Here is a 20,333-nt window from a genome sequence, read left to right as displayed (position 1 = left end):
CCGGTCCCGGCAGTGCGGCATGCATGCAGGCACGCTCCCTCGCTCGCTCGGGGAATTCATACTACAGCCTTTTCTTTTCTTTGGGAAATCCAGACACAACATCGATCATGCACCCGGTTGCAGTTGGAACGGATGTCAATTTCTAAATAAGAGACCACCGCCTAGCTAGAGTGCTGCTATGCAGACGATACATGTTGGACGATAGTGCAAATCAAACCATCCATGCAAAAAACTAGGTGCAACACAACCACTCGATTAAACATATCGTGCGTGAATCGTTCAGCAGTATCGTGCGTGATCCGTGGACTCCAACATGTATCGTCTGCATAGCAGCACTCGCCTAGCTATCGCCTAGATGTCAATTTCTAAATCCAGACACAACATCGACCATCAAAGAATCCAACAACGGGGACACCAGGAGCGCACAAAACGACGCCTTCAATAATGATATCGAAGCCATGGCGCCATCGTCGTCTGATCCGAAGAATCAGACCCAGGGCTTTCCCTGGTGCTCCAAGAGGGGCGTAGAGAGAGGCCATGGCAACTCCTAACGCCTCCAAGGAGGGGACGGCACAAACCAGAGTCGTTGCTGTCAGCATCGGCAAGCCGAGCAGAGATTTCTCCGTGGCCTAGCTCTGGACAATTTTATAGCCGTCGGATCACGAACTGGGAATCGGATGTCAAGATGTGGGTCGAACACTGCCACCGCAAGAAGGGAAGCCGCGTCGAACACGCGAGCCTCAGATATGACAAAGGGGATGGAGCATCGAGGTGCTTGGGGTTGGGGAGGCGGCAGGGCGGGAAGGGACAACACAGGGGACGCGACGGCGGCAGGTGACACTGGCGATCCAGGAACTCGTAGGGGATTCCAGGCTCCCGAGGTCGAGGCCACCAGGAAATCGGCAAGCCAAAGAGGACCGAAGAAGACGTAACGTACACAGTGTCGGGCCGGTGCCGCTCAAGAAGGGACACCGACAAAACCATGGACACTGGAGAATGTAGGTCCAGGGCTGCCAGGGCCGGAGCCGCACCGACAAGGGGCCCACCGCAAGAGCACAAACACACAATGAACACTAGGTCGACGCCACCATGGGTCGCCACTGTTGGGGAGGTACCACTAGAAAACTCCCCAAGAGAACCACAACCCCCGAGCCATGGCCGCAGATTGAAAGAGGAAGAGCGTTGTCGTGGCGCCAACAAGGGCGCTCGACTCGGCCCAAGAGCCTCGCCCCCATCATCCTGGGATCCGACGCTGCCATCACCATGCGATGCTAACGGGAGTCAGATCTGGCGTTGGAGCACACGAGGGCCGAGGAAACTCACCGATGCCAGGCGTAGGAGCAGCCGAAGGCATGGGAAGGGGAAGCAGGGGTCGATGGAGTTGCGTCGACGTAGGGTGTAGCGAAAGCCGACGGACAGGGAGGAGGGGGCTGGAAGCCGAAGCCAGTCGAGGTGCACTGCCACCACCTTCTTGGGAGCCACACGGCTTCACCGCCACTCCTCCGGTGACGACGAGGAGATATTAGGGGAGGGGAGGGGAGGGGCTACGACCCGCAAGGGAAGGCGGCACTAGCTAGATATCAATTTCTAAATCAGAGTTCACGCGGTTAGTTTTTCTATCTTCAAATTATGTACATACCTAACTAAAGATGTGGTAAATCAAGAGACGTACGTCCCATTGAGATTGGTTTGCAATTGCGAGAAAACGACGACACTTAAGAGCATCTGCAGTTGGGCATCTCAAACCGGTCTCAAACACCAAGGCGAGCAGACCCTTCACTGTGCGGTCAAAAAAGGACCCACCCTGACGCCTCAAACCGGCCTCAAATGCTTGGGCTATCCGGCATCCCTCATATCTAGCCCAAAAGTACGATAGACATGTGGCGTCCTGGGCACGCCCTGGTTTGTCCGTCACGACGGCTTGGCACACCCCTGCCCCCATAAATATCCCCATTCGGAGAACCCTTGACTGGAGTCAATTCGTCAGCCTACTCCACTCCCTCTTGTGTCCACTCCACACCCCGAGTCCCCTGCAGTGGCGGAGCTAGACAGAATTTGTCGTGGGGGCAAGACAAAATATGATTGTTTTAAGTGTCAAAGGCTAAAAATCCTCATCTAGGCCATCCAACAAAAAGAAAAATCTCCAGATATTTGTTTATAGCTGGGGGCAATGGCCTCCTCGGTCTAACACATAGCTCTGATGAAGTGGAAAAACAACTTCACAATTTTTTAATAGAAGCGTCACCATTTGTTTAGATATCGAATATAGTATCTATGGGGAGTAGAGATGGGTTGTATTAGGTTTGGCTGAAGTCTGAATTATATGCCGTTCGGATGAAATCTAGTCTTCTACCACCTTCATACCATAATGTAGTGTGTCCGCGTTTTTCGAGATCTAAATTTGACTGTAAATTTAACAAACGAGACCGATTGCGGCGGAGAAAAAATTATATCACTGAATTCATATCAAAGATACGAATTCAATGATATACTTTTTGTGGCGTATAACTCATATTTTGTTTGTAAAATTAAGGATCAAAATTAGAAGAAAAAAAATGTATGAAGTGATGTTGTATAAAAAAACGAAGAGAGTAATTGTGAACGGAGGGAGTACCAGATAGCAAAATAAGCCAATGGGTGGTGTCTTCAGTGATCCAAGGCCCTCTTCGATGTCTGTTCCTAGTTTGTTGATCTACGTAGATTACTGGACATGAAGACTGAATATGAGGTACATGACTGCGGACGCAGGTGTTTGAAGAACCGGGTCAGCAATATACTGTTGAAGATGCTCTAAGGCCGGCCAACACGTACATACCTACAAACAGCGGAAGAAGGGCCATAGATCACCGAAGACACGGCCCCTCGGCTCGATCGTCGTCTTCCTCCCGATGCTTGCGCGGAACAAATTAAGCTGTCTCCGCACAGTGCACGCAGGCGTACGTGCACGCGCACTGTGCGTACTCGGCACTGCCTGTGTACACTGCAGCCCCGGCAAGGCGGCATGCAGGCACGCCGCTCGCCGGATCCGATCCATCATCCATGCATGCAGTGCAGGGACGTACGTACCACTCATCATTCCTCCTCCTACGTCTACATGCGTCCATGTCCACATGCACAGGCATAAATGATGAAACCGAGCAGCTATGGCTTAGCTCCTGCCCCCTGCTACCCGTGAACAGCACCTCGTCGTCCCGGGCGGACAAAAAAGCTCAAGGCAGAGGAACACGCGCGTCAGGCTCCATTATTACCCCGCACTGTTCCACCAAACAAAGATCACGTACGTACTACGCATATGCATGCAACAGAATCACTCCGCTTAACTGTCGATGCGCACTAATAGCATCGTCCACCATCCATCCATCTAGCTGCCGTTCTGCCCCGTCATTAAGCCGGGTTTTACTACTCACACATGCTTCCATATCACACCCAAAAAAAACATGCTTCCATATCACATTATCACACATGCATGCCCCGGCACGTACGTACCGGCCGGGCGCCGGAGCGAGAGATCACGAGCAATCAATCAACCAACCAACGAACGCGGCCACTACGATACGGCCGGGGGCACGCGACCACGTACCATACGGGGGTAGTGGTGTCATGGCACGGCGGGCGCCGTGCATGGCGGCGAGATGCATGGCAGCAGCAGGACCGAGCGACCGGCGGAGGGTCAAACGCCGAGCAGGCCGATCGGCAACCACGTCGCTTCTCACGGATCGTGAGAACAAACCCCCGCGTCCGCCGCCCCCACTATTCAACCCTCGCGTGCACGCGCGCGCGGCCGGGCTCCGCTCCCCGGGCGAGCACACGACCATCTATGCCCAGCAACAGCACCAAGCTGTGCCCGATCTGCGCCTTGTTTATGTCTCCGTGCCTCGGGTTGCTCCGCAAGATAACGATGTGTATATATATGTGTGTTTGTGTGTACCGTCGTCGCTCTCCTTTTCTCACCTCGCAAGCAACCCCACTGGCACTTTGGCGATTTCATAAGCTGTTAGGAGGATTTCCATGTCAGCTCTTTCCATGGGTTTCGCTGTTTGTACCAGTTGCCCTTCATCATGCATGGTACGTATCAGAGTTAACTAACACGTGTAGAACTGGTGCTTCTGAGAACGTGTGGCGCCAAATGCTTGCACGAGCTATTCTACTAGAGGTTCTAGGAATTTGTTAGGCATGGTCGCACAAAGTCGTACGTGAAAGCGTTTTTTACGTGTAGGAATATTTCGGTGAATTGTTAAATGGAGGAAGTTGCAACCCTAGCTAGTAGCTAGAGCTCAGTCTCAGTCCCATCATCCATCCATCGCCGGCTTGGCCGCCTATAAATCCTCCCGCACTTCGCCGCAAAAGAACACAACTGACAATCAAGACCAGTCCACTAAACCCCACACGCAACCGCCCACCACAAACCCCGGCCGCCGGCCGGCCCGCGAGTTCGACCGAGTCCAACGAAGATCAGTTCCGTTCCGGCCATGATGAGCGGCGGCGGCAGTGGCAGCGGCAGCGGCAGCGGCGCGGGGCCGAGCAGCTCCAGCTTCGAGCGGCACGCCAAGCGGCGGCCCCCGGCGACGCCGGCGTCGGACCAGCAGCGGAAGCTGCTGCGGCTGTCGATGCAGCAAGGGCAAGGGGAGGAGGACGCGCTGGCGGCGGGCGTGGTGCCGCCGGTCACCGTGGTCCTGGACGGGCGCTGCATCTGCCACCGCATCCACCTCAGCGGCCACACCGGGTACCGCAGCTTCGCGGGCGCCCTCCGCCGCATGTTCGTGGACGACGCGGCCGAGGGCGACGACGACGGGCTCGACCTCTCCAATGCCGTCCCCGGGCACGTCGTGGCGTACGAGGACATGGAGGACGACCTCCTCCTCGCCGGCGACCTCAACTGGAAGTAAGTAATCCTCACACTTGACCACCGGTTCACTTGTGACATTGATTTCCTTACCGAATTCTCGTGTCGTTGGTTTTTGCCCGTTGTGTCGCAGGGACTTCTGCCGTGTGGCGAAGAGGATCCGGATCATCCCGGCCAAGTCGACGACCCGAAGGATCAAGCAATGCGGGGGCGCGGTGAACTAGCTAGCCAGCCACGCCCGGTGAACCACAGGTGTAATTAAGCCATACCTCTGCAGCTCCACTCCGCTCTCAGCTCAGCCCAGCTCAACTCCGGCGAAAAAAAGATCAAGCCCGGCCGGCCCGTCGTCAACATCTGCCTAAAAATCAGTCGAAATCCTCGATCCAACCTTTTTCCATTTTTCGCTGCATCAAAAGTTCAATGTCGCATCTCACAATGAAAAGAAAAAAGAGAGATCAATTTTCTGTTGGTGCGAGAGACAAGAAAGCTAGCTAGCATAGGATGCGTGTCGTCCGATGCCCAGTGTCGCTAACCGGAGCACTGTGCCGGCGTCAAATCGCCGATCCGACCCAGCACGCACGGCACGTCGCTCTCGACGTGACTCAGCGACCGCGCCCCCTCGCCGTGTGTTTTTATCGCGAAAGCTCAGCCCGGGCGGTTGGGATCTCCCTTTTGAGCGCCACGTCGTTGAAGTGCGAACAGTGATGCGGATGCGCGTAGCCGTCGCCGGGCACGTTACGTGCGCCGAGGCGCGATCGGACGTACGTGGAGCTGGCGGCCGGCCGGGACGGAATGTCGTGCGCCCGTGCGCGCGGTTCACCGCCGGATCGATGGATCGGCACGTACGCCACTCCACGTGTGGGTGGGAGCACGTACGCTACGTACGATTACTACGGCGTCGGCGTCGCTCGTAATGAGCGCTGCTGCCTGTTCAATTACTGCGGCGGCGACGACGGCGACGTCGATCGTGGCCGGGCGGCCGGGAGTGTGACACAACGAGCCGCGGACGCGCACGCGCACAGTTGATTGGAGACTTGATGGCCATGGATCGCCGAGGCAGCATGACTGTCATCCACACTCCACAGCATGGAAATTGGTAGACCAGATCGACCACCCTGCTGGCACCATTATTGCTTCCCGGTAAAACGGGCGGAGATCGGTGGTGTGCGTTGCGTGCATGCCCTTGGATCAACGATCATGTGGGGAATCATGTCTCAGTTCTTGTCGCGTGTGTGTGCGTGCGTGATGGCTCTGATCTGTTTTTTCAACATAGTAGCTCCATCTCATAATATAAGAGCGTTTTTAACACTAGTATAGTGTCAAAAGCTCTCTTGTATTATGGGACGAATGGAGTATATTTTTACACCCATGATACAAATCCGCTGGTTGCACAAAATAAGAAGGGGAGCGTCTACTCTCGAGAAAAGAAGAAGGGCAACGTATTTGTTTTTTGTATGCAAAACGTTCGTTTTCATTGATTCCAGTTATAAAAACTAACTACCCGAAAAAGAAATGTCGGTAATAAAAACTATAGAAGACCAAACTTGTGCGATTTGAAATTACCCTGTGACAACCTAAAAATCGCTCACAACAACGTGGGTGGCACACCCCTTGGAAGGCGAGCTGTCGAACCAATGTTTCATTGTCGTATTAGGGAAGAAGACCAGAGCACAAGTTTGCTGTAGTGAGGAAACAACATGATAGAGGTGGTGTGTATTGGTTTAGTCGAGATGCTGGTGCTAGCCTTCCCCTCCGTGGATAAGCCAAACTCTCCTCTCTAGGCTTCGTCGGCAAGCATGTAAATTCGTCTCCCTTCTATCTGTAGCTTGGCGACCGGTGACGGGTGGGAAATCCCGATGCCTGCACTTTGGGAACTAGTTTAGGTTAGGTTTTCTTTAGTCCGAGCAAGTGCGGGCTCGGACGGATGTTGATGCTTCTTCACCGAGTTTGTCTTTAGCGCTCTGATCCTCCTTGAGTTCGTCCATCTGGATATGGTTGATGGAGCTCCAGCGTAGATTGTTATCGTCTACTTGGGGCAGCGAGGCTAGGGTTTCTAGTCATGCATGTGCGACGATGAGATTTAGTGCCAGTTGCTTCAAATTTATGCAAGGGTGCAAAGACGACTGCAGCTACGGGTCACTGGTTCTTAGGATACGTGCACAAAGACTTCCCGGTTGTTATCGACAACGTCAAGCCGACTCCTGTAGAGGAGCGGCGATAGCGGCTCGTTCTGGTGGCGGTGGTGGCCGCTCGGTCGTATAATGGTCTCGCTGTAATTTTTATTATATTTGAGGTGCTTTGTATTTTATCCGTAACTTGATATAAGATGTTTTTTTGACACAAAAGAGTAAATTTAATGAACTTCTATAATAATTTTGGATCTTTTTAATAAACAAAATGTTGGAGCTTGCAAGCGTAGGATCACAAATGTGATAAACCCGTTGATTAGATGGGCTAGCTGCTCGATGAGCCCGTCGCAGTCTTGTGCGTACCTTGACCGGTGTATATTCTGGATACCACACACGGACGAAGAGATCGAACAGGACCTATCTGTCAGCCAGTCAGTCACAAGCAGGGGGTGTGAAGTCGCCGTCCAATCCCTGCATGCACGGGCGGACGACGGGGCAGTCGGCATCACGCGGCGTGCTGGGCGATCTGACTTTCCCCTCGGACTCGGGGCGGCAGCTAGCGGGCGACGAAAAAGAAGCGCGCGCACGTACGGCGTACCGGCTGACGAACATGCTTGGGGTTGAGACTCGGAGGAGCCATGACGCCACGAGAGTGACAGAGGACTGCGACCGTGGATCCGGCCGTGAACACGACGACCAAACGTCGATGAAATCCATACGTCTTTCGGATCCCCAGAGTCAACAATGTCTGGGTCGGCAGAGGGTGAGGTCACTCTGATTCGGATGCGGCACTAGAGGGTACGTATATTTCTTCGCAATCTTCACTTTTCCTTCCGGTAATGGACCATGGATCCATCCACCTAATGCGTTTTTCTTTTAAAAAAATACTCCCTCCGGTCCAAACTAATTGACGCAGGCGTGCCAACCAAGCATGTTCCCAGAGTCTTGAATCACCAACTTTCACCAGGCAACAGCCTAATCAAGGCTGCCAAAAATATTGGAATTACAATTTCCGATTGATTGATTGATTGATTTGTCTACATCACGTGACAGCAGTGAGTGTCGCCTAAACTCTAAGCTAGAGTTCATCATGCGGCATAAAAATCGCCATATGTCACAAAAACAAGCAGTTATCTTCATCACCGTGGCCATCCGTGAACCCTCTGTGCTGTGGGGGACTCTTTGGAGATGATGTCTTGTAAGTCTTGCGGCGATAGCACCTTCGTAGAAGGCATCGTGGTCGGACAGCGCTGTTTCTAGCTCTGTGTGTTGGACCGTAAAGTGGTCTCCAAGGGCCGCGGTTATCCCCTCGGTCAAGACTGACCGTGATGGCATGTACCCGTACGCGGCACGGGAAATCTGTGTGGTTTCTCACCTGAAAAATAAGTTATGCATTTAGTTTGGAGATGGCCATTACTGAACGAGTGACACTGTTTCTGACTTTCTAAAATCAACACCTATTTTCATTAGAACAGAAATTTCCCAGATCAGCCCGTCATCACAAAAGTAATAACAATGCCATCATACATATGCAAGACTGGGATTTACTCAACGGTCATTCTACCACTTGGGGATCAAAGCTAACCGGCCAGGGTTTCGACAGAAATAAGCCGATTCCTGCGGAGAAATGTTGTTTGCTGGCACTAAATTTTGCATGGTGTTTTGACTTTTGAGCAATGCCAGACCTGCCGCCAAAAGGTGGTGGTAAACAAGTATGAACTACTCAACTCAGTGCTTTCAGCTACATGATTGCCAGATGGCTAAATAATTGAACCATTTGCAGAAAAAGCAGGAAAATCAAAGAAAGCTGAAGTGGGTGGTAGGAATGCTAGAGCAGAGAGCAAATGTAGTCTTTCGTGCAGTCCAAGACTGGCGTTTTGGTGTGCTCCGGATAGGGTGAAGATTTGAAGAAAGTCAACATGTGCGAAGACCCTGTTGGAGCAGCTCCTCTTGGTTATTTGCGGTCTTAGATGGCTGTGCTCAATGTCATGGCTGGTTAAAAATGTGCTTTGCTTTTCACTCTTTCTGTGGCTTGTTAGTTGGTTGACTGTATTAGTATAAGCAGCGTCTCAAACATTGCTTTTTGTCTTCCTGGGCATCTGCTGATGGTGATCTGAAGTCCCAAGTGGATTTCATTCCATGTTCAGCTTGTAGCTGGTTAGATGCTCTAGGATATCTAGTGAGTGCTGTCTTTTGTTTTCTGTTTAGTACTACTTCCTCCGTTCCTAAATATTTGTCTTTCTACAGATTTTAACAAGTGACTACATACGGAGCGAAATGAGTGAATCTAGACTCTAAAATATGTCTATATACATCCGTATGTGGTAATCTATATGAAATCTCTAAAAAGACAAATATTTAGGAAGGAGGGAGTAGTTGAAAGACTTGGTGGTTTCTGACAAATGAAATCGGATGGAAAACCCTCTTTTCAAAAAATAAAATGTCATATGTGATTCCATGGATTAGTTTTAATCAATCTATGTAAAGTCGCAGACTACATGGATCAGTTTAGTAGATTCCAGATTTGGGATGCAACTAGTCAAAATTCAAAACATGCCCACTGGGATACCCTGAGACATTTCGAGACCTTAATACAAACAATAAAATAAAATATAGAGGAAAAAGAAGATGAAAGATTGAGTAAGTTCAGTACAGGAATTCAAGAATAGTGAGTGCACACCGCTATAATAATGGTAGACGCAATTGGGGCAGCACGTAATTTGCTTGAGCAACCTAAGTGATGCAAATTTGCATCACTTGGTGCCCTATTTTGCATTACGGAGAAAACTCAAGTAATTTATTTTTGCATCTACTCATCCGTTGAAGCATCATTTTTGTGTCTTCATGACGTAAAAAATCAGTTATTTTTACATCTACTACATCCTCTATAGAGATGATTTTAGCTTGGCTTGCTTGTTAAATCTCTCCTCTCTTTCCTCCTTGACACGAAAAGTGTTCCACTCGTTTTTGTAATTTCAGTGTCTTGGTTTGGGCTGTGTGTGATGGCGGCAGTGCCCTCGATATGCGAAGGACCTCAGCCCCCCAACGTCTTTGAGGTACATGATCTCGAAGCACAGACTAGTTCTAGAAGTAAAACTAACCATTGCAATTCTCCAAACTTCTTCGACCAAAGTCTTAAACTGGATTAAGTGGCTAGATTGCTTGCCACCTCGAGTATTTGACAAAAAACTATCACATTTCACGTCATCATCTTACTGAACTACCACATTCAAAAAAGTGACTGAAAACTTCAGTTTAGTACTAATTTTATGACAAAAAACTACCACTTCATAAAATAGCCATTTTAGACGATTTAAACACGTTTATGACAGAAGGGGCCCGTTTGTCAGGGCTGACGTGGCGGAAATCGTCAACTCCGTTTATTTTGACTGTCATGTTGACCGTTATGACGGGTGAGGCCCACATGTCATTCTTCTTCCTCCTCCTCTTTCCATGTCTGACATTTTAACAAACACTTCATGTGCATCATTCGAGCACGCATGTGGTCGGGCAGGGCGTCGCCGCTCCTCCGCCGTCGCATCCACCCAGCCCGTTGCCGGAGTGGTCCGTCCATAACAAAGACCTCCTCCTCCGCGCGAAAGAAGCCGGCTTCGGCGCCCTCAGGCCAGTGCTCGCCTACGCCGCCCATGGGCACCTCCTATCATATGCTCCGCGCCCTCCTCCTCCTCGTCTTCTTCTCGACGGCCGGCGTCCACAACGCGTCCAGCTCTGGCGTCGCGCCCTGCCGATGAACCTCGGGTGGAGCGCGCGACGTGGCAAGAGGCCTGGCATACCTCCACGACAAGAAGTGCATGCACGACAACGTGAGGGCCAGCAACATCCTCCTGGACGCGGACATGGAGCCGCTGCTGGCCGACCTGGGCATCCACCGGCTGGTCCACGGCACCGGGGACAGAAGGATGAAGCCGGCGGGGCAGTTCGGGAGCAAGCGGTCTGCCAAGAGCCTGCCGGACCTGTTGCCGCCGCCGCCCAAAGCAGGAGGAGGGGCGAGCCCGTTGGCCGGCGCCGGGCCTTCCTCCTCCGCCGAGGCAGCCGCACACTACCAGGCACCGAGGCGGCCAAGAACCCGACGAAGCCGAGCGCCGAGTGGGACATGTACTCGTTCGGCATGGTGCTGCTGGAGCTGGTGGCCGAGCGCGCGCTGACGAGCGTGGAGCTCTGCCAGTGGGCGGCGGGGGAGGACAAGGGGCACAGACGTTCCTGCTGGCCGACGCGGCATTGCGGGGGGAGATGGAGGGCAGGGAGGAGACACTGGCGAGCTGCCTGAGGCTGGGGTTCGCGTGCCGCGCCGCGGATCCCGTCTCCTTCCTCCAACTAGGCTACTCCTGCCGCTCCGCGCACGGCGTGCCAGAGCTTGCGGCGCTCGCGACCAGGCTCGCGGCGGCCAACGCCACGGCGCTAGCAAAGCTTGCAGACAAGGCCACCGGCGACACGGTAGGGCGAGCTCCGTGTCCTTGACAGCGTGCCCATGCTCTGTTTCACCACGCGGGTACGAACACCAAGTGTTTGTTGAAATGCCTGAGAGAGAAAGAGGATGAGGAAGAAAAAGGCAGATGCTGACATGTGGGACCCACCTGTAGTAACGGTCAATCTAACTGTCGAAATAAACAAAGTTGACTTTTCCGCCACGTCAGCTCTGACACGCGGGTCCCGCATATCATAAACAGGTTTAAAATCATAAAAACGGTCGTCAACTCAACTTGGTAGTTTTTTGTCATAAAATTAATATTAATCTGGTGTAAATTGGGACGATGACGTGAAATGTGATAGTTTTTTGTCAAATACTCTGCCACCTCACATCCATGGTTTCAGCCTCCCAAACCGCATCTAGTAATATCCTCATGTCCGCATCGAGTCATCAACCTCCAACCCTTCAGCAGCTGATGTGTTGCTTTCAGCTCCCATCCAAACAGAGACATTTGCTGCGACAGAGGCTCAAACAAATGCAGAAATGAACACGAACATAGAAAAAGAAAATTCTGCAGCAATGCCAGCCCCAACCTGCCTATCTCCTCCCTCCCTCCCCCTCCACCACACCGCCATCGCCACCGCCATCGCCAGCACGAGCCTCCTCTCCGGTGGCCGCCGCCACCGTCGCAGCCGCCCACGGCACATGTCAGGTACCGCAGTCGCATCTCCCTCCGGATAGACTCCCACCCGATACCTACTCGGCCCACAACACATGCCCACCAATAAGTCTTCGTCTCATAATACTGTTAACATAATGGCGTGCGATGACACCCTACCAGGTCTCGTGCTACTTAAAGCCAAGGCCGGCGATGTCGACGGCCATGTCGACGGAGGGGACGAGCGCCTCCTGGCTACGCGGCGACACGCGTAAGAAGCCGACCGCCTTTCTGCTCCGCGCGCTGCTCTTCATCTGCGTGGCATTCCGCGTAGCCGCGGCGCTCATCCGCGTTTTGTACCACGTCGCCGCCGGCAGCGTCCTCGGCGTGGCCAGGGTCCTCTTCGCGGCGGCGAACGAGCGGTGCCTGCGGGGCATGGACCGGGCGGCGCTCGGGTGCGGGGGCTTCCTCGCGGATGCCATGGCCAACTCGTGGAGGGTGCTCATGCAGGGGCTCGCGTCGCTCATGTTCCTCTGCGCGCGCGCCGATGAGTACGTCCGGCAGCCGCCGAGCCCGCTCGTGCTCACGGCCCACGACAAGCCGGCGGCTCATCCTCAGCAGGTACGCGGGAGTTTTTACTCTCAACAACTATCAAGAGCCCGCTTGCTTCTTGTTCATTTTGCCGCACAAAGATGCTGGCAGCTGATTTATCAGAATTTTTCAAACGATAATTCTGAAGCGTTCTGGCTTGGTCAACTCTGTTTTATCCCCCAATCCTCTGCTTTTTGTTTATATATAGACAGGTAATCCCTTTTTTTGGCGAAAAGTATAGACAGATAATCCCTAGACAATGGATAACAATGACATTGCTTGTAGCAACTCAATCTGAGGTTAATTTCTTTATTCCTTTTTTTTTGCGGGTAATATGAGGTTGATTGCAGCTACCTCAGATTGAGTTGCTACAAGTCCGCGGGCGGATGTCATCCAATCGTAGTATACAATTTAGTTAGAAAAGTAGATGGTACAGAAATATAATTTAGGACCTCTGGGCCTAAAAGTAGATGCAAAGAAAAATTTAACACTGAATAAAATTTGTCTTGATAACTTGGGCAGGACAGGACCCAAATGCTTTTTGGTACAAAGTATAAACAAATGGTCCATGTTGTTTTGGTCGACATGGGCTGAGCTTGCCGACTGCTGCACAAGTGGTCCTTGGGTTCCGAAGCTGCCAAGTACTCCTAAGACTAGCTACAGTGGGAGTAACTTCAGCAGTAACATCGAGTCCAACTCAACAAATTTGCTTATGTGGCAATGAGTTAATGAGGAGAGAGGTAGTTGTAGTAACTTAGCTAGTTACTGTAACATCACATGTTCCAATGCAATATGAGTCTATAACTTAATAAATGAATCTTTGCATGTTACCACACTTAAGTTACTACTCACTATGAAGATAATAATATAGTCTAGAGATATGTGTATGTTACTAGTGTATATTACTCTCCATCGTGGCTAGTCTAATCTAAACCAGCGCCAAGCCTTCTAAATCGGCCAAATCTCTTTCAGCTGCTTAGAGTGCTAGGACGTCTAAATCGGCCAAACTACACCCCACCCCACTACCACCCCCAATAGCATTATTAGGTTGCTCACAGTGAAAAGCATTATATGTTACTGTATAGTATAATATCTTAGATGCCTTATCTATTTATCTATTGTCATTCGTGACAGGTGACACACGTCAGCGTTGTAGCATGGATGATAGCATGGTGTAGCATGAGGAGCAATGAGTGTACAATGTCAATGCTATAGTGCGATAGAACACGCTTTTTTATTAGTGGACTTTAAGGCCGATGTTATTTTGCTATAACGAGTTATTTTTTCACTGATATTAGTGCTTATTATGATACTCAACACACTCCCCACCCCCCTCTCTCTACATTTAATTATACGTCGTCTCATCAATATTGCCTAGTTGGCATGCATAATAATTTCTTGTATGCTCCCATTATGAGCAGCCTCAGAAACATTTTTGAAGTTCATCTTTGCTGCTCCCCTGGTTGTCTGTCCTTGCAAGGGCAAAGTTCTGTTGTGGAGTTCATTCCTATGGAAGAAGATGGCGTTACAAAATAGTGCAATTCATCCATAGATACTTTTTGAGTTACAAAAGTTGCATGTAGGGGTTATTTGACGACCCACAGCCCGTATAACGGTAGCACCTGGGCATTCAGTAGCTCTAGATATTCTCCTAGTGCCTACCAGGAGGGGAGTGAATCGTCGACTATAGTTGCGACAAAATTGAGATGGGAAGGCAACGCGGATTTTAGGAGACATCAAAACATATTTTATCACGAGACTTTACAAAAACATGTAGTATGCATCTTTACTTATGTTTTTTTGGAGACTTTCAAATTTTGATTTTTTTAGGAAAACTGGGCTCCTAGAGCCTAAGTTCCAATAGCAAAAAACTGTTGTCTGCTGACACCTCAATAAAGGAAAAAAATTCTATGAGACCAGGTCTCACGCGAGACTCATCCTGATGGATGACACGTGACATTCACAAATCACAAAGCATATACCCCATCCATCAGGGCGGGTCTCACCTGCTAACCGTGAGACCTGGTCTCGTATAATTTTTTTCCATATTTTCCTAGACTTGCCCGTATGTCATAGTTTTTTTTTATCCTAGTGTTCATACAGTTCTTTGTTTTAGGGAGTGTTGATACAATTCTTTTATATAACTGTGTTTACTTTTCTCGGCATTTTCACATGCTACCCGTTAGGTGCACATTTCAACTGTGGGAAGGGACAAGATGAGGATTTCATGGGTCACTGACGACCGGAGCACGCCGTCGGTGGTGGAGTACGGCGAATCCCGGGGTAACTACACCGCGTCGGCGACGGGCGACCACGCGACGTACAAATACTTCTTCTACGAGTCCGGCGCGATCCACCACGTGACGATCGGCCCGCTGGCGCCCGGCACGACCTACCACTACCGGTGCGGCAAGGCCGGCGACGAGCTCACCCTCCGGACCCCTCCGGCGTCGCTCCCGCTCGAGCTCGTCGTCATCGGCGACCTGGGCCAGACCCGGTGGACGGCGTCGACGCTGGCGCACATCGGCGACGCGGACTACGACATGCTGCTGCTCCCGGGCGACCTGTCGTACGCGGACACGCAGCAGCCGCTGTGGGACTCGTTCGGGCGGCTGGTGCAGCCGCTGGCGAGCGCGCGGCCGTGGATGGTGACGGAGGGCAACCACGAGGCGGAGGCGCTCCCCGTCGTCGGCTTCGCGCCCTTCGTCGCCTACAACGCGCGGTGGCGCATGCCGCACGAGGAGAGCGGCTCCGCCTCCAACCTCTACTACTCCTTCGACGCGGCCGGCGGCGCGGCGCACGTCGTGATGCTGGGCTCCTACGCCGAGTTCGAGGAGGGGTCGGCGCAGCGCGCGTGGCTGGAGCGGGACCTCGCCGGCGTGGACCGGCGGAGGACGCCGTGGCTGCTGGTGCTGCTGCACGCGCCGTGGTACAACACCAACCAGGCCCACCAGGGGGAGGGCGAGGCGATGCGCGCCGCCATGGAGAGCCTCCTCTACGAGGCCCGCGTCGACGTCGTCTTCTCCGGCCACGTCCACGCCTACGAGCGATTCGTAAGCTATAGTCTTCTTACAGCTGATCATCTCGTTGCGTTCCGACATTCTTGCTCCATCAATCGACTAATTTTCTGGCTGGTCGATGAAACAGACGAGGGTCTATGACAACGAGGCCGACGGCCGGGGCCCGATGTACATAACCATCGGCGACGGCGGCAACAGAGAAGGGCTTGCTCTCAAGTACGCGATCGATCGATCGATCTCTCTCACTGTTGCTGTTGCGGATTTCCTTGGTCTTTTGTTAGATTTTGAAGCTCGATTCTTGTTTTTGTGTTAAGGTTCCTGGAGGATCACAAGTCGGCGCACCTGTCGGTGTTCCAGGAGGCGAGCTTTGGGCACGGCCGGCTGAGGCTCGTCGACGAGACGAGCGCCGTCTGGACGTGGCACCGCAACGACGACGAATACGCCACCGTCCGCGACGAGGTCTGGTTGGAGAGCTTGGCTAGTCCAAAGCTATCCATGGCAGCCGTCGGTCGTCAGGACGAGGAGTTGTAGAATGTTGCAGATCAGTAAACACCCCACTGTTGGGGCCGCTGGGAAATCAAACTCTTTAATTGGGTCATAAGACAACACTTTCACTAGTACAGAATGATGCTCACAGTTCGTTCGAAACACGCGTGTGATAAGTCGAGATAACACACACAATTGAAATTCAAGAACCGTGCGTGTTCATGGGCAAACTATCATGTTCAACAAATTGTGTGCGACGGTGCGTAGTATGTGGACCGCGTACAATGATCTGCAAGCAGTTTACCAAAGATAACTCATGTGCGGTAACTCATGACAGCGCAAATGGCCTGCCAACCAAGCATGTTCACAAAGCCTCGTCCGAATCCTATCACCGATTTTCACCAGGCAACAGCACCAAGGCTGCCAAAAATATTGGAACTACACCTTCTGACTAACTGATTTGTCAAAATCAAGTGAAAGCAGTGACTCCAAGTTGAGTACACCGTGTGGCATAAAAATTGCCATATGTCACAAAACACGCAGTGATCTTTATCACCGTGGCCATCCTTGAATTCTCTCTGCTGTGGGGGGCTCTTTGGAGGAGATGATGTCTTGCAAGTCCTGCGGCGATAGCACCTTCGTAGAAGGCATGAAGTCATCGTGGTCTTCGGGGAGCGCTGTTTCTAGCTCTGTGTGTTGGACCGTAAAGTGGTCTCCGAGGGCCGCGGTAATCCCTTCAGTGAAAACTGACCGTGATGGCATGTACTCGTTCATGCGGCACAGGAAATCTGAGTGGTCCCTCGCCTGAAAAATAAGAAAGGCTTTTAGTTTGGAGATCGCAATGACAGAATTCCAAAGGCTCGTAATGGTTGAAAGGCCTAGACTATCAACGTACTAAATGACAATGTTCCTGACTTTCTAAAATTAAAACCTATTTTCATAACAACAACACTTTCTCAGAAACAGCCCTATCACAAAATAACAACAATGCCGTTATACCTATGAAAGACTGGGATGTACTCAACAGTCATTGTGCCACTTAGGGATCAAACTAATCGGCCAGGGTTTCTACTTTCTAAAGAAATAAGCCCATTCCTTGGAAAAATGCTGCTTCTTGGCACTAAACTTTGCAGTGTTTTGTGCAGTGCCAGACCACTGCAGCCAATAACTGGTGGTAAACACATATATGCTACTCAACTCGGCGCTTTCGACTACATGATATTCTCAAGGATATGCACACAAATGCTTACACTGAATTCCTCGAATTATTCGCCCTTCAGGTGTCAATATCAATGAACAGTTAACTGCAATCTTGCTCATAAACTTTCCTATTCAGTCTTTCAGTGGAACTATCGCTCATATTTCCAAAATTGGAAGAGACCGAGCAGTTAACTCTGCTCCTGGGTAAACTGTGCCAAGGACCGCACAAAGTTTTATGAAATGTGTTTATTCTAAGATGAGTGCATCCACTGAAAGCAGAGTTTTTTTTTTCATTCGACGGAATTTAGTTGACAGTTCAGTGGTTTACATATCTTGTCATCCCAAGTGTTTAGAAAATAGTAAACCCAAGATAGCGACTGGACTGCTACTAATAGATCAACTTGTTTCCCATGTTTGGGGAAACATACCAACATTGACCAGCCTAAAATTTGGCAACATAACAAACAATAGAAGCTGATATGGACATACATAGCCAGAGTTAAGGTCTCTAAATTCATATTTTGTTTAGAAAGGTCAAAATTTAATACTTTGGTTGGTTCAAAGCAAAGCAAAATATCACAGAGATAACTGTACCTGGCGATATTCAGGAGCACGTTGTGGGTTTTTTAGATAACCCATATTTTTCACATCATAATCCCATAAGAATGATGTGTGGTGTACCCAACGATCTTTTGTTATGGACTGAGCATTTCCACCAAACTTTCGATGATCGAATGCATAGTCTGCGAAAAATAACCCACACATGAGTGTAGCCTTGGAAAGATATACATCACATGTACACTGCAAATTGGCATACCTGAAATATTCAATATATATGCCAGATCCAGGATCAACTTTTTACAACATAATTTCAAATTTGGAAAGAGATATGTTAAATAGAGGATAGTAGCTTCGGTCTACATTAAATCATTCCAGGAACCCTTACAACTTGCAAGGCGGTAAACAGAGCAAAACGCATTTACACATGACATTTCAGAGCAAGAATCAAATATTACAATGGGGATCAGAATTGCTGGTCGTGTGACATGCGAGTCCATGGTTTCACTTTAATCTATGCTATCTAAAGTTGCAGACTACAAGGATCAGTTTAGTAGATTCTAGATTTGCAACGATGCAGCAGGTCAAAATTCAAAACATGCCCGCTGGGAAACCCTTAGACATTTAGAGACCTTAATACAGTCAATAAAATAAAATACAGAGGAGAAAAAGGATGAACGGTCAAGTAAGATCGGTACAGGAATTCGAGAATAGCTAGTGCACACCACTATATAAATGGTCGCTGTAAATGCATATCAAAGCCTGACTAGGAACAATGATAGAATTTTCACTGATTAAAATAAAACAACTCCATGGTAAAATCAAACTGGCAAGTGGTGAAATAGCCAGTCTGCTAATTTGACATACCATTTTCCCGCAGATGAAATTCGCCGAATCCACGGAACACTTTACCATACAGCTGGCCTGTCCATGACATGATGTCGCGGGGAAACGGCTGCAACCCAGCGATGGCAGTCTTGTTGCATATGAAGGTGACGAAAACTGTCCCCTGATCAACAATGACGGTGCCACCCCCACTGAAACGCCTTACCACTGGCACATGATCTCGAAGCACAGGCCGTATCTCGACGAGCTCAGAGACCTTCCTGTTGGCACGAAAACCATATAAACAACCACACTACGCTCGCACGAATGAAAGGCAACTTACTGAAGACACCGAAAGGACATTACCCAGAGACACCCATGACAATGGTGGGAGGAGCCGTGCCATCATTGACGATGCACCAGTTATCGCTGGTGCGGCGCAGCAGCCTTTCCTCCAGGTGGAGCTGCTGCAGGATCGGTGCACCGCCCATGGTGACCAGCCTCATGAGTGGCTGCGCCACATTCCTCTCGATGACAGACCCGAACGTCATTCTCAACTCTGCTCGTTCGTCTCCCGGAGGCTAAGTGGGGAAGGCGTTTCAGAGGTGCATTCCCTCGAACACCTGGTGTGCGCCCGTCCGCTCCTTCGGATCGCTAGTTCAGTGGAGCGGCAGGGCTCCAGGTGTCACTGTACCAGCCGCGTCCTGGACTGAACCTGCTGACCAGTAGTCCGTCCCGGCGTTGGCAGGCGGCCGCCGCGGCTCTGCGCGGGGAGGAATGAGCGGAGGCGGCTGGGGTATGGGGGAGGCGGTTGGGGTATGGGGGAGACGGCTGGGACTAGGATCGGAACTAGGGGCAGGATCGGTGGCCGACGGCGCGAGATCGGGACTAGGGGCAGGGAGTGGGCGAGTGGCGGAGGCAGGGACCGGCCATGAGAAGGCGGAGGAGGACGGTGACTCTCTTTTGTCTAGGCAAACGACGGTGAGATGAGCGTCGTCGATAGGGAGATCTTCCCCCACTATTATTTTCACGTCGACCTTCTGAAGTCGTTCGTTCGGTTCTCCTTCTGATAATGGGCCGTGAGCCCAGATTAACGGCCCAACATAGAGCGGAACCTCAGTTATTCTCTTCCAGATTCTCAAAAAAAAAAAAAAGTTCTTCCGTCCATCTATATTTCTATATTACTTATAATCTATATTACTTATAAAAGAGTAAACATTATCTTTTTTAAGTGCACCCCACAAAACATACATGAATACATGACCACCGCATCTATATTACTTATAAAATAGCAAACATTATCTTTTTCTAAGTGCACCCCACAAAACATACACGAATACATGACCTCCGCATGATTAGTCTCACTAAACTCAATCTAACGGCTAGCTTTAACGTAATCTGTATTCTATATGCACTTAGCAATTTACATTGACTGACCGTACTTCACCGCGGAGGAAAATATGAAAGCGTCTGATCAATTAGGAAACTATAATCACGAACACATCCTATTAAGAAACTAATCACGGGCGCATCTAATTATTAGGAAACTAATCACAAATGCATCCTATTATTAGGAAACTAATCACGGAAGCAT

General features: G+C 50.5%; 3 protein-coding genes across 5 annotated transcripts; 2 read left to right on the top strand and 1 right to left on the bottom strand.

Moving 5' to 3' along the window:
* Positions 1–4,373: 4,373 nt before the first annotated feature.
* LOC119356789 (auxin-responsive protein IAA33-like) lies at positions 4,374–5,307 on the top strand. The gene is made up of 2 exons (XM_037623775.1): positions 4,374–4,882; positions 4,977–5,307. The coding sequence occupies exons 1-2, from the start codon at positions 4,470–4,472 to the stop codon at positions 5,065–5,067; spliced, it is 504 nt and encodes a 167-aa protein (XP_037479672.1). The 5' UTR covers positions 4,374–4,469; the 3' UTR covers positions 5,068–5,307.
* Positions 5,308–11,957: 6,650 nt separating this feature from the next.
* Positions 11,958–16,318, top strand: LOC119356786 (purple acid phosphatase 22-like). 2 transcript variants are annotated; one of them, XM_037623771.1, is made up of 6 exons: positions 11,958–12,113; positions 12,243–12,330; positions 12,437–12,680; positions 14,837–15,703; positions 15,798–15,886; positions 15,985–16,318. In XM_037623771.1, the coding sequence occupies exons 1-6, from the start codon at positions 11,981–11,983 to the stop codon at positions 16,199–16,201; spliced, it is 1,638 nt and encodes a 545-aa protein (XP_037479668.1). In that variant the 5' UTR covers positions 11,958–11,980; the 3' UTR covers positions 16,202–16,318. The 2 variants fall into 2 exon arrangements, with proteins under 2 accessions (XP_037479668.1, XP_037479669.1); XM_037623772.1 differs by having other exon boundaries at positions 11,978–12,113; positions 12,243–12,680.
* A 23-nt stretch (positions 16,319–16,341) lies between these two features.
* On the bottom strand, positions 16,342–19,743 carry LOC119356787 (lipoate-protein ligase A-like). 2 transcript variants are annotated; one of them, XM_037623774.1, is made up of 5 exons: positions 19,106–19,743; positions 18,782–19,020; positions 17,951–18,099; positions 16,793–16,960; positions 16,342–16,445 (listed from the first exon to the last, which is right to left on the bottom strand). In XM_037623774.1, exons 1-5 carry the CDS (start codon positions 19,288–19,290, stop codon positions 16,359–16,361), a joined length of 828 nt encoding a protein of 275 aa, XP_037479671.1. In that variant the 5' UTR covers positions 19,291–19,743; the 3' UTR covers positions 16,342–16,358. The 2 variants fall into 2 exon arrangements, with proteins under 2 accessions (XP_037479671.1, XP_037479670.1); XM_037623773.1 differs by lacking the exon at positions 16,342–16,445 and having other exon boundaries at positions 16,587–16,960.
* Between the last annotated feature and the right edge of the window lie 590 nt (positions 19,744–20,333).

The sequence above is a fragment of the Triticum dicoccoides genome, chromosome 2A (assembly GCF_002162155.2).
Source record: "Triticum dicoccoides isolate Atlit2015 ecotype Zavitan chromosome 2A, WEW_v2.0, whole genome shotgun sequence".
In the NCBI taxonomy this organism is placed as follows: Eukaryota; Viridiplantae; Streptophyta; class Magnoliopsida; order Poales; family Poaceae; genus Triticum; species Triticum dicoccoides.
The sequence above is the reverse complement of the archived record's forward strand: the minus strand, read 5'-3'. Positions and strand labels throughout refer to the sequence as shown.

Coding starts and splice junctions, on each gene's coding strand:
- LOC119356787 (XM_037623774.1), bottom strand. CDS start 19,290: ATGACGTTCGGGTCTGTCATCGAGAGGAATGTGGCGCAGCCACTCATG. Junction 19,021..19,105: donor ATTGTCATGGGTGTCTCTGG/GTAATGTCCTTT, acceptor TCGTGCCAACAG/GAAGGTCTCTGAGCTCGTCG. Junction 16,961..17,950: donor GTGCTCCTGAATATCGCCAG/GTACAGTTATCT, acceptor CTTATTTTTCAG/GCGAGGGACCACTCAGATTT.
- LOC119356789 (XM_037623775.1), top strand. CDS start 4,470: ATGATGAGCGGCGGCGGCAGTGGCAGCGGCAGCGGCAGCGGCGCGGGG. Junction 4,883..4,976: donor GCCGGCGACCTCAACTGGAA/GTAAGTAATCCT, acceptor GTTGTGTCGCAG/GGACTTCTGCCGTGTGGCGA.
- LOC119356786 (XM_037623771.1), top strand. CDS start 11,981: ATGCCAGCCCCAACCTGCCTATCTCCTCCCTCCCTCCCCCTCCACCAC. Junction 12,114..12,242: donor CCGCCCACGGCACATGTCAG/GTACCGCAGTCG, acceptor ACACCCTACCAG/GTCTCGTGCTACTTAAAGCC. Junction 12,681..14,836: donor CGGCGGCTCATCCTCAGCAG/GTACGCGGGAGT, acceptor GCTACCCGTTAG/GTGCACATTTCAACTGTGGG.